The sequence below is a fragment of the Pelophylax lessonae genome (genome assembly GCF_965119305.1).
Source record: "Pelophylax lessonae genome assembly, chromosome: 13".
NCBI classification, from domain to species: domain Eukaryota; kingdom Metazoa; phylum Chordata; class Amphibia; order Anura; family Ranidae; genus Pelophylax; species Pelophylax lessonae.
This window is the reverse complement of record NC_138780.1, coordinates 127,980,042-127,992,743: the sequence shown is the minus strand read 5'-3', so window position 1 is coordinate 127,992,743 and position 12,702 is coordinate 127,980,042. Positions and strand designations below refer to the sequence as shown.

Below are 12,702 nucleotides of genomic sequence, written 5' to 3'. Positions count from 1 at the left end.
CACCAGATATCGGGAACGACAGGACAATGCGGCCAGTTCTGACACCCTGCGTGCAGAAGTGATAGCCACCAAGAAGGCCACCTTCTGGGATAAAGTAGACAAGGGAATCTCCCTGATATTTTCAAAGGGAGGTTTCTGAAGAACCGACAGCACCAAATTAAGATCCCAGGGCGGCAAGGGTGCGCGCACCGGCGGAGCCAGGTGCCGCACCCCCTGGATGAAATTCCGCACCAAGGACTGAGTAGCCAGAGGCTTCTGAAAGAAGATCGCTAGCGCTGAAACCTGACTTTTGATAGTGCTCAAGGCCAGTTTCTGCTCAACCCCCTTTTGCAGAAAAGCCAAGATTCGGGTCACCGAATAAGAACGTGGAGGAAACCCAAGGGATTCACACCACGCAATATAAGACTTCCATGTGCGATGATAGACTTTTCTGGAAGTCGCTTTCCTCGCTTTAGAGTAGGAATAACTGAAGCTGACAAACCCTTGTCCTTCAGCACCTGGGTCTCAACAGCCAGGCTGTTAAAGCCAGCGATCGTAAAGCAGGATGGAAGATCGGTCCCTGAGACAGCAGATCCTCCCTGAGAGGAAGTCTCCAAGGAGCGTCCGCGACCAGCCTGACCAAGTCGGCGTACCAGGCTCGACGAGGCCAGTCCGGAGCTACCAGGATAACTGGAATCCCCTCCACCTCTATCCTGCGAAGAAGTTTCGGCAGCAACTTGAGAGGACGGAAGGCATACAGTAGCTGATACTGCCCCCACGGGGCGACCAGCGCGTCTGCGGTGTCTGCTAGAGGATCGCGGGAGCGAGCTACAAACCTCCGCACTTTCCTGTTGAGCCGAGATGCCAACAGATCCACATCCGGGGTGCCCCAACGAAGGCACAGTTGGTGAAATACCTCTGGATGAAGAGACCATTCCCCTTGATCCAGAATCTGACGGCTGAGATAATCTGCCTGCCAGTTTTCCACCCCCGGAATGAATACCGCGGAGAGAGCTGGAACAAATCGTTCCGCCCAACGAAGAATGCTGGCCACTTCTATGGCCGCCAGAACACTCTTGGTGCCCCCTTGGTGATTGACGTAAGCCACGGCCGTGGCTTTGTCCGACTGGATCCGAACCGGGCTGCCCCGGAGCTGCTCGGTCCAGTGAAATCAGACAAAGTCTGATCGCTCTCAGTTCCAATACATTTATCGGTAACCTGGACTCTTCCAGGGACCAAAGCCCCTGAGCAGATAATCTGCCGAGAATTCCTCCCCATCCAGATAGACTGGCATCCGTGGTGACAATCGTCCAGTAAATCGGAAGAAATTACTTCCCCTGGCTGAGCATCGGAGAGACCGAAGCCACCAGACCAGAGACTCCCTGGTCCGCTCGCTCAGCCGGATCCGATTGTCCAGGGAATCGAGATTCTGGTTCCATTTAAGAATCTCCTTTTGAAGGATTCGGGTATGGGACTGGGCAAACGGTACTGCCTCGAAGGAGGCCACCATCAGTCCCAGGGCCCTCATGCAAGTCCGAAGGGAAGGCCAGTTGGCGGACAGCAACAACTGAATCGTTGACTGAATCTTCTGGAGTTTCTCCACAGGAAGAAACACTTTTGCCAGGGATGTGTCTAAAATTAGGCCCAGATATTCCAGCCTCCTGGTGGGAACCAGAGATGACTTCTGCAGGTTCACCAGCCACCCGAACTCTTGCAAAGAGACCATAGTGATCTCCAAATTTAGCAACAGAGCCTGTGGAGACTCCGCACGGACAAGAAGATCGTCTAGGTAACCTAGAATCGATATGCCCCGCTGTCGCAACAGCGCCAAAACTGGGGCTAACACCTTTGTGAAGACCCGGGGAGCAGAGGCGAGACCAAAGGGTAACGCCGCAAACTGATAATGGTTCTCTCCCATGGAAAAACGAAGGAAACGCTGATGTCCTGCATAAATGGGAATGTGAAGATAGACATCAAGGATGCCTATGGACGCCAGAAAATCCCCCTGATGCAGGGAGGCCACTACTGTGCGAATGGACTCCATCTTGAATTTTTGTACCCGAACAAAATGATTGAGTGCTCTTAAGTCCAGAATTGGACGCACCTTGCCCTCTTTTCTGGGTATTGTGAATAGGTTCGAATAGAACCCCTGAAAATGTTCTGTCCAAGGAACGTAGACCACCACTCCTTGTTGCATCAAAGCCGTTACTGCCCCCCGCAAAGCTTTTAAGCGATCCGGGGATAGTCGAATATTGGAAGGGAAGAATCGCACCGGTGGAAGTGATCGAAACTCGATCTTGTATGTCGTATGACTTCGCGAACCCATTTGTCCGGGATTCTGGAAAGCCATGGATCCGGAAACCGGTGAAAACGTCCCCCCACCCCAGATATGGGTGGGGGCGCACCTTCAGGCTTTAGTGGTTTTATCTTCAGCTCTGGAAGAGCCGGACTTTTGTTTCCCCGACCAGCGCCCCTTGAAACCCCCTGGAGGGGCTTTGGAGGGCTTTGCCTTATCGCCCGCCCCAGCGGGGCGAAAAAACTTTATGAGCGGAAAAAGAAGGCCCCCGTCTGTGACGAGGTCCTTTACCCTTAGTAGTCTGTGGCAAAAAAGTGCTCTTGCCCCCAGTGAGATCCTTGATAATCTCATCCAAGGTGGCCCCAAACAGGCGATTCCCTTGAAAAGGGGAGATTAGCCAAAGCTTTTTTGGAACCTTGATCCGCCGACCAGCACTTTTACCACAACACACGCCTGAGGACCACTGCTGAAATCGATACACGCCCCAACAATGGAGTGGCGTCCAGAGCGGCGTCACAGACAAACTGTAGCCCTTGTATCATCTGCTCCAGCAAGTCCGATACTGCCGGGGGGATACTTCTCCCCTCTAGGTCACGGCGTAACAACTTGGTCCATTCTGTCAATGTTTGTGAAACCAGACCAATGGCAACCACTGGCCTAAAGGCTGACCCTATCAGGGAAAAAAATTGAGCGGGATAGAGCTTCCACCTTACGATCCACCGGATCCCTAAAGGACGGAGCGTTCTCCAACGGGATAACAGTAGCTTTATTTAGTCTGTAAATCGGTGAATCCACCAATGGTGGTACCGTCCATTTTTGAAGGAGGGATTCCTCAAACGGATAGCGCCTAGCAATCCGTTTGGAAAAACCAGGGGTTCATTTTGGACGACCCCATTCCTCTTTAATTATATTACCAAAACATTTGGGCAAGGGAAACACCTTCGCCATCTTGGTAGGTTTGAGAGTACCAAAAGGAATTTCAGTATCAGCTACCTCTGCCGGTGTAACCTCAAGTCTTAAGGTTTCCCGGACAGACACAATTAGTGCATCCACCAACGCTTTGGAGCCCCCACAGAGAGAGAAGAGACACCCCCAAGGCTTACCACCTGATGCACAGAAGTTCCTACCGGACTACTCTCAGCGCTGTCTTTACAGGACAGGAAGTCTTGTGGATTGATCTACCCGGGTAAAGGAAGCGGCCCGCCCCTTCCGGCACTCCCACCGCTGCTCCACGAGGCTGGGTGTATCCAAGATGGCCGCCGCCATAGCGGGGACATCTAGGCTACGCCAAAATGGCGGCTCCGCGTGGCCCACGAAAAAATGGCTTTGCAGCCTCTGCCGGTGTCAGTGTAACGCCCGCGGCCCCGTACCTGACCGTCTCAGTCATGGCTTCCATGCTGCAGCCGACCGATCGACTCGAAAGGATGGAGTTCCAGGCTGCAACCGACCGATCAACGGTAGGTGTCTGACAATCTGCATAACCGTTTTTAGTGGAAATGCCTGCGGCGCCATCTCCATCCCTGACAACCCTTAGTTTACGGATTTGAAAGGATGGTGTTCCGTGCGCTGCAACCGATCGATCACACGGTAGGTGTCCGACAATCTGCCTGATTGTTTTACTGGACATCCTCCATCCCTGACAAACCTTAGAGATTTAAACGGTAAGTGTCTGACAATCTGAATGACCGTTCTACTAGTAATGCCCGCGGCACCATACTCCATCCTTTACAACCTTAGTCATGGATCCCTTTAGGATAGTAAGTCTCTAACCAAGCCTCCTGGAGTGTATATCTTTACAGGACAGGCCTTACTTACCAACCCCTAATAGGTGGGGAAGATAGGAGGAGTATGTTACAGGATAGAGGGGAACCCGGTATTATGAGGGTCCGATTATCCCACGGAGGGGGCCCGCGTCCACCCGACAGAGGGAGAGGGGGAACATTCTACTCACCATACCGGAACAGGCGGGCACCAACTCCTGACAGAACCCCTCTCCACCGCGGTGGGGGGCTGTCGGCCAACACGGACGCCACTACTCCAATTTCAGATTGGTCATAGGCGACCTGGCGAGATGACGAAATAGGGGTAGGCGGGGGTCGTTTCTTCGCCCCCCCGTCCCTGACAGGCCACCTCTACCCGGGATACAAAAGACTCCAGGACCGCTGATAATGCATCTATAGTGAGTGGAGAGTTGGAGGGTCCCGTGGTCACCTCGAGGGGATCAGGTGGGGATACATGTGTCGCAGGGTCCATGGCAAAGCCAGGAACCTGTCAGCAAACAAATGACAAAATTTGAAACTAAAGAAAAAAACTTTTTCTCTTTAAAGTAATCCCTCAGCGCAATAGCGCCCCTCAGTGACCACTTGCTTTGGAGCCCCCACAGAGAGAGAAGAGACACCCCCAAGGCTTACCACCTGATGCACAGAAGTTCCTACCGGACTACTCTCAGCGCTGTCTTTACAGGACAGGAAGTCTTGTGGAATGATCTACCCGGGTAAAGGAAGCGGCCCCGCCCCTTCCGGCACTCCCACTACTGCTCCACGAGGCTGGGTGTATCCAAGATGGCCGCCGCCATAGCGGGGACATCTAGGCTACGCCAAAATGGCGGCCCCGCGTGGCCCACGAAAGAATGGCACTCCGCGCGTTTGCAGCCTCTGCCGGTGTCAGTGTAACGCCCGCGGCCACATAACTGACCGTCTCAGTCATGGCTTCCATGCTGCAGCCGACCGATCGACTCGAAAGGATGGTGTTCCGGGCTGCAACCGACCCATCAACGGTAGGTGTCTGACAATCTGCATAACCGTTTTTAGTGGAAATGCCTGCGACACCATCTCCATCTCTGACAACCCTTAGTTTACGGATTTGAAAGGATGGTGTTCCGTGCGCTGCAACCGATCGATCACACGGTAGGTGTCCGACAATCTGCCTGTTTTACTGGCCATCCTCCATCCCTGACAAACCTTAGCGATTTAAACGGTAAGTGTCTGACAATCTGAATGACCGTTCTACTAGTAATGCCCGCGGCACCATACTCCATCCTTTACAACCTTAGTCATGGATCCCTTTAGGATAGTAAGTCTCTAACCAAGCCTCCTGGAGTGTATATCTTTACAGGACAGGCCTTACTTACCAACCCCTAATAGGTGGGGAAGATAGGAGGAGTATGTTACAGGATAGAGGGGAACCCGGGATTATGAGGGTCCGATTATCCCATGGAGGGGGCCCGCGTCCACCCGACAGAGGGAGAGGGGGAACATTCTACTCACCATACCGGAACAGGCGGGCACCAACTCCTGACAGAACCCCTCTCCACCGCGGTGGGGGGCTATCGGCCAACACGGACGCCACTACTCCAATTTCAGATTGGTCGTAGGCGACCTAGCGAGATGTTTAACTCGCGGGCCCAGTCCCCGTCCAGTGGTACTATGTCGCGGCCGACCCAGCGCGGAGCTAGGGTCTGCACGCGTTCGCAAGCCGGCTGGGGTGACCACTGCATCTCAGCATCCAGCCCGTCGCCCAGACCCAGCATAATTGCTTGAATGTGTCGCGGCCGACCCAGCGCGGAGCTGGAGCCTGCACGAGCTTGTAGGCCGGCTGGGGTGACCACTGGATCTCAGCATCCAGCCCGTCGCCCAGCTCCAGCATAATTGCTTGAAGATCTCACAGGAAAAACTGGAGAAAAAAGCTAACTAAAAAGGATTTATCTAAAAAATCTTGCCAGGACCAAAGATCCCAGCAAGGAACTTAGGTCCTGACTAGACAGAAAAAAACTAACATCCTGTAGCAGGGAGAGAGAAGATGTACCCCCTGGGACTGCCCCCAGTCAAGAGGACTGCGTCTGTCAATGAGCGACAGAGAAAAAACAGTTACTCTTGCCAGAAATGCAGTGTTCGAGCCACTTCCTGTGAGCTGCAATGTGCTGAATGTTAACTTGGATGGTAGGACACAGGCGCTCATTCAGGGCCGACATTTAAACATCAATAGCCTGTAAACAATGGTGCCTGCTTTGTGAATATTGACAGTACATCTTATCTACAGCTTGAGCTGTACAATTATGTTTTTTTTTTTTTTTTTTTTTTTTTAATTTAACACCTGATAATTTTATGGCATTCTGGGATCACATCTATCCCTATACTTCTGGTGCTCCGAGAGGAGACATGCTGCATTCTCAAAACAGCATGCCTGCTAGCTGTTCATTCACAGAAGGCATTGTACCCTGTGAACGGGTTCACAAAGCACAAAGTGCTATATGATTGGGCAGGAGAAGGGAAGGGGCGGGTAAAGTGGCTGCATGCGACTCTGCAGCTGCAGGAGCTGAGACCAGAAAGTCCAGCATCAGAAGTATAGCGTTAGCTCAGTAAAAATGTTGGTTGCAAATTAAAGGGATAAGGCATGCACCTTGTTGGATCTAACACCTGGTAATCCAGCATATTTTACAAAAGTGGCTGAATTCCTGGAGTTCAGCTTTTAAGAATTTTTCTGAATAGAGAAGGAACGGGTGAGTTCCCAACATAGCTGTTTCACAGCAGCTTAGCCTAGAGTTTGAAGCTATCCGAACAGTGCTGAAAGAGGATGGGGCATTCTTGCACTGAAGGTTTCTGTAGGATCCAGCTGTCTCCATGATGTGGGACTATAGGCAAGTAATATGCCTAAAGATTTACAGACAGAAAAAAATTATAGCAAAATTTCATCTTTAACTAATCTACTGAATAACAGAAGTGAACGTTTTTCTGCAGTCTCTATCAGATTTTAAGCTGAAATAATGAGCATTGTTCTTTTATCAGAAGAGGTATAAAGTACCTGCATGTTTGTAAAAGATGACCAGTGTTCAAAATGGTTTTTCATACATCATGGAATGAGCAGTAATGACAATTAAAGGTTAAAAAAAAAAAAAAAAAACAATTTAAAGGATCTTACTAGATCATGTGGGTAGAATCTAACTGAGGTAGAACTTGAAACATGGGAATCTGTGTCACTGTAAATAAAAAAAATAAATAAATATATATATATACACACACACACACACACATATAAAAATGAATACGGTTTAATCTCTACACATAATTGTTACCGAATGGTGCCCCCTTCAGCAACATCTTAATCGTTATAGGAGAGGGAACTATATTAAAGGATAAGTTCACCCTTAGTGCATTTTATACCAGTATTTAGTGTGTAACATGTAGCATGTTCCAGCAACACCCCCCCCCCCCACCTCCCCCCTCCCTCCCTCCTCCCCAAATTAATCCTGCTAAACAGGTTTAATAAATGTCCCTCATGGTGTTTAAAGCTCAAGTCCATGCAGAAAAAATAAAAATGCAGTTATAAATGCATTAAAAACTACTACATGTACTTTAAATTGAATTAGTATAAACACCTGAATTTAACTGGATTTCAGCCTCTTGTAACCCCTGTACAGCAGCACTCCTAAACAATCAGGGGTGCTATATTCACATGTTCTTACAAGGGACATTCTGACAATAGAAGAGCACAGATATAGGACCTCATCAGTCTGCAGCTGCTCTTTTACGTTCTAATTACAACCTTGGAGCAGGAATGTGACCTAACTTCTGCTAAACTAAAAACCATCCAAAGAAATCGGATGGACAGAAATGCAAATACTCTGGCAGGTACCTCCCATATGCATTTTAATTGTGTATTGAGATGCTTGCTTGAAAATTAACTAAATTAACCACTTGCCGACTGCCGTCAGTAGATTTACTGCGGCAGTCAGCCCCTCACAGGCAAAGCGACGTAGGTCTACGTCGCTAGCCTGCGAGGCTCTGGGGAGTGAGCGCGCGCCGCTGGAGGCACGGTCACGGACTCCCCCGCGCGTGTGACCGGCGGACCCTATGTCCGCTGGTCACTCGGCGATCGTCGGTGGAGAAGGAGAAAGGCAGGCGGCTAGTGTAAACAAGCCACCTGTCATTCTCCCCTGTGTAGAAACAATGATCATACGGTTCTACTATGTATTACCGTTGATCATTGTTCCTACAGCTCAAGCCACAGCCAATCACAGTTAGAATCACGCCCCTAGGGACACACACCACCCCTCCCTCTCAAATAAAGTTAACCCCTTCACTGCCAGTGTAATTTTACAGTAACAGTGCATATGTATAGCACTGATTACTGTAGAAATGTCACTGGTAACCCCAAAAGTGTCAAAAATGCCAGTCAAGGGTCGGATCTGTCCGCCGCAATATCGCAGTACCGCAAAAAAAAAAAAAAAAATCGCAGATCGCCGCCATTACGCGTTAAAAAAAAAAGAACAAAAATCTTTCCCTTTGTTAGTAAATGCGATAACTTTTGCGCAAACCAATCAAAATACGCTTTTTGCGATTTCTTTTACCAAACATATGTAGCATAAAACAAATTGGCCGAAAATGTTAAAAATTTTTGATTTTCACATTTTTTTTATGGGGAATTTCATATAAAAAAATTTGAAAAATATTGTTATTTTTGCAAAATTGACGCACTTTTTTTGTTTATAGCGCATGATCAAAAAATCGCACAGGTGATCAAATACCGCCAAAAGAAAGCTCTGTGTGGGGAAAAAAAAGGACGTCAAATTCGTTTAGGTACAGCGTCACACGACCGCGCAATTGTCCGTTAAAGTCACGCAAAGCCGAATCGCAAAATACCCCCTGGTCAGGAAGGGGGTAAAATCTTCCGGGGCTTAAGTGGTTAATAACCTAATTAGTCATTCTGAATATAAAATGACCCGTTGAACTAAAGTAAAATTGTCTGGAACATATTACAATCAAATGCTTAAATTCACTAATGCACCAACCAGAGGTTATTGGATGTTCTCCTTGCAGCGGGTTCAAAGTTTACTAATGACATGTCACAGCCACCAGTTTCATAAAGCGATGGGGTAAATTTACCTGGAGTGGGTATAGGAAAAAAAAAACTAAATAAATATTACATGCTTTAAAACACCAATATAAACATACATCAACAAAGCAAATGTGAAAAAAAAAAAAAACTGATGAAAAATTTTATTTAAGTCTACATTATTTTATAAAGTCAATTTTAGAAAAGGCCCTGGCAAGCGATTCTGACAAATAAATGCAAGAATTGTTAATGAGTCAATGAGTGTTATTTCCTTGGTTTACTTTACATTACCCATTGCAAGAATCAGGTTTGAACTAAAACACAACGTCGAAACAGAGATTGAAACCTTGAGTGCTACAGTTCAAACTGACACATGGCTACCCAACAGAACTCACTGAAAGGCAACCAAGCACATCCTAATCCTGTCACTTGTAAAATGGGGAGGAGGAATAATGCAAATAAAAGCTGGCTTTAAGAAACCCCAAATTAACACCACCACCAAGGCATGAATAGCCACTATATATGCCTCTGTGATAGTTTCCAGGTAACCTACACTGTCTGTGGAACAAGGTTAAAGGTTTATTCTAATAATGGGATTTTTGACTTACCATAAAATCCATTTCTCTGATGTTCATTGACGGACACAGCTCCAGATTCTTCTTAACCATTGGGTTATAGTGCCCTCTACAGGAGTAGGACACTAGGCTGAAAAAGCTTGACTACACCTATAACAGTCCCAGGGGGTACACCCACTCTCAGCTATAGGCACTCCGTTTTGTTACAAGCAGTGTCAGAAGAAAGTCAACTCCTGGTAGGTGCTGTGGCCATCGAACATCAGAGAAATGGATTATACGGTAAGTCAAAAATCCCATTTTCTCCTTCGTTCATTGACGGACACAGCTCCTGATTCTTCTTAACCATTGTGACGTCCCAAAGCAGTGTTAAACATGAGGGGTGGGAAAACATTAGAAAAAAAATCCCCAAGGCCAACCTAGAGCTCCATCATAAACAACTGGAGCTCACCTGAAAAACAATACACCCTCCAAGACGACCAAGTCCTCTTAGCAGCCAGCAAAACCTTGCAGCCAAAAGAATCATCCGCAGATGTCAACACAACCACATTACAAAAAAACTTTGTAAAAGTGTGCACAGAGGACAAAGTGGCCGCTTTGCAAAACCTGCACCACTGACGCTTGAAGATGGAAAGCCCAGGAGACACTAATCACCCTATTAGAGTGCACCTCAACAGGAAAAAGGAGGAACCTGACCACTGATGCAATAGGCACTCACACCACGCATTGTACGTCTTCCACGTACGATAAGAATCTTCCTACAGGCAGATTGCCAAGCTTTTAACAGCGCAGGAATCACTGATTCAAGCTGTTAAAGCCAGCGACTGACAGGATGGAAGATTGGTCCTTGGGACAGCAGATCCTCCCTGAGAAGAAGTCCCCAAGGAGCATCGGCGACCAGCTGTACCAGATCGGCATACCAAGACCAGAGAGACCAGTCTAGAGCCACTAGAATGACAGGAATTTCTTCTGCCTGAATCCTGCACATGAGTCGTGGCAGAAGTTTGTGAGGGCTGGAAAGAATCAGTCAGCCCACCTTAAAATGCCAGCTACTTACTGAGCCGCCAGGACACTTCTTGTGCCCCCTTGTGCCGTGGCATTGTCTGAATGATTTCCTACCGGACACCCCTGAATACGATTGTCCAATGAGCCAGACAAGGTCTGATCGCTCAGAGTTCCAGTACACTAAATCGCCACTCTGGGCTCACTCTGTGCGGAGGACGCCTCCCCACCCGGACAGGCTGGCATCCGTGGACACAACCGTCCATTAGAGGAGGAGAAGGTTTTCCCTGTCTAAGTGCCAGAGCGCAAAGCCACCTCTAGAGACTGTGGATCCTTGACCCATTTCCCCAGAATCTCTTTAGCAGAGATCTTGTGTGGAACTGTGCAAACAGATTGCCTCGAGGATGGACACCATCAGGCCCAGCATGCATATGCAAGCCGGGAGGAATGAGCGTGTGCTGAATAGAAGCTGAATTTCCTCCTGCAATATCTGGAGTTTTTCCCGAGGAAGAAACACTCTGGCTGAGGCTGAGTCCAGAGTCAGACCCAGATAGGATATTTTTTGCGGACAGAACCAAAGCAGACTCCTGAATGTAAAGGATCACATTGAACTCCCTCAGAGTTCACAGAGCAATCTCCAGTAATCCATCAGAGTAGTTGGAGACTCCACTCACAGAAGATGGATTGTCAAGGTATCCCCCGCTGACTCAAAAAATGCCAGCACCAGGGCCAACACTCCTGTGAAGACCCAGGAGCAGAGGGTCAGCGCCACAAACTGATAATGCTCTTCATCCACGGCAAAACTGAGGAAGCGATGGCGAAGCAGTACATATTAGGAGCGAGAAGAAATCCCCCTAAAGTAGGGACGCCACTACCATGTGAATGGACATGCGGAACTTCTGTACTCGCATAAAGCAGCTTAGCACCTTGAGGTCCAGAATTGGACGTACCTTGCCTTTTATCCTGGGGACTGTAAAGAGGTTTGAGTAAAAAAAAAAAACCTTGAAAATGTTCAGAAGTCGGAACAATCAACCCTTGAAATAAGTCTTGCACTGCCCCAAACAGACCCCATAAGTGGTCTGGGGACAAATGCAGGTTGGAAGGGAAAACCTTTCCGGAGGACAAGACCGAACTCAAGCTTGTAGCCTGACCGAATAAATTTGTGAACCCACTTGACCTGTACCAGGGAGGGCCATGGATCGGGAAACCAGCAAAGACGCCACCCACCCCCCACCCCAGATACGGGTGAGGCCGTCCCTTCTTGCATAGTCTGGTAGAGCCCGCTCGTGGCTTGCCAGACCAGGTCCTCTAGGAACCTCTGGTGAAGGCCCTAACTTTTGATCCCGAATCTTGAGATCCCGAGAGACAAAGAGGTCCCGCTTAAAAGCCGAGGAGAACTTTGTCGCCCAGTCCGGCACTTGACTGTAGTTCTCACAGGAACAAATTAACAAAGATAGGAAAAAAATTCCATTCAAAATGAAAAAATTGCCACGACCAGAGACACCAGCCAGGAACTAGGTCCTTACTCCTTGTTAGGCAGGAAAAAAAGGAGTGCCTGTAGCTGAGAGTAGGTGGGGTATAGACCCATGGGACTGTCTATAGGCATAGTCAAGCTTTTTCTTGACTAGTGTTCTACTCCTGTAGGGGGCAATATAACCCAATGGTTAAGAAGAATCAGGAGCTGTGTCCATCAATGAACGAAAGAGAAATATACAATATTTTCAGAGAATATGGATTCAACAAACCCAAAGCAGATTTCAATTGCTTAAAGATAAATAGTTTTCCAAAAGTAACGACTGTAAAGCTAAATCTATAAAGGCCAAGCCCATCTACAGCTGAAATTTGAGATACAGGGAGTGCAGAATTATTAGGCAAATTAGTATTTTGACCACATCATCCTCTTTATGCATGTTGTCTTACTCCAAGCTGTATAGGCTCGAAAGCCTACTACCAATTAAGCATATTAGGTGATGTGCATCTCTGTACTGAGAAGGGGTGTGGTCTAATGACATCAACACCCTA

The 12,702-nt window shown here is 48.1% G+C and overlaps 1 protein-coding gene across 8 annotated transcripts in view; it reads right to left on the bottom strand.

Annotated features, from left to right (window-relative positions):
- PCNX1 (pecanex 1) overlaps window positions 1-12,702 on the bottom strand; it is a 388,730-nt gene that overhangs the window by 178,847 nt on the left and 197,181 nt on the right. For all 8 annotated transcript variants that reach the window (XM_082275578.1, XM_082275580.1, XM_082275581.1 and 5 more), the window contains 2 exons: window positions 9,063-9,156; window positions 7,193-7,250 (listed from right to left, as the gene is read on the bottom strand). In XM_082275578.1, the coding sequence (XP_082131704.1) occupies window positions 7,193-7,250; window positions 9,063-9,156 (152 nt within the window). The remainder of the gene's footprint in view (window positions 1-7,192; window positions 7,251-9,062; window positions 9,157-12,702) is intronic.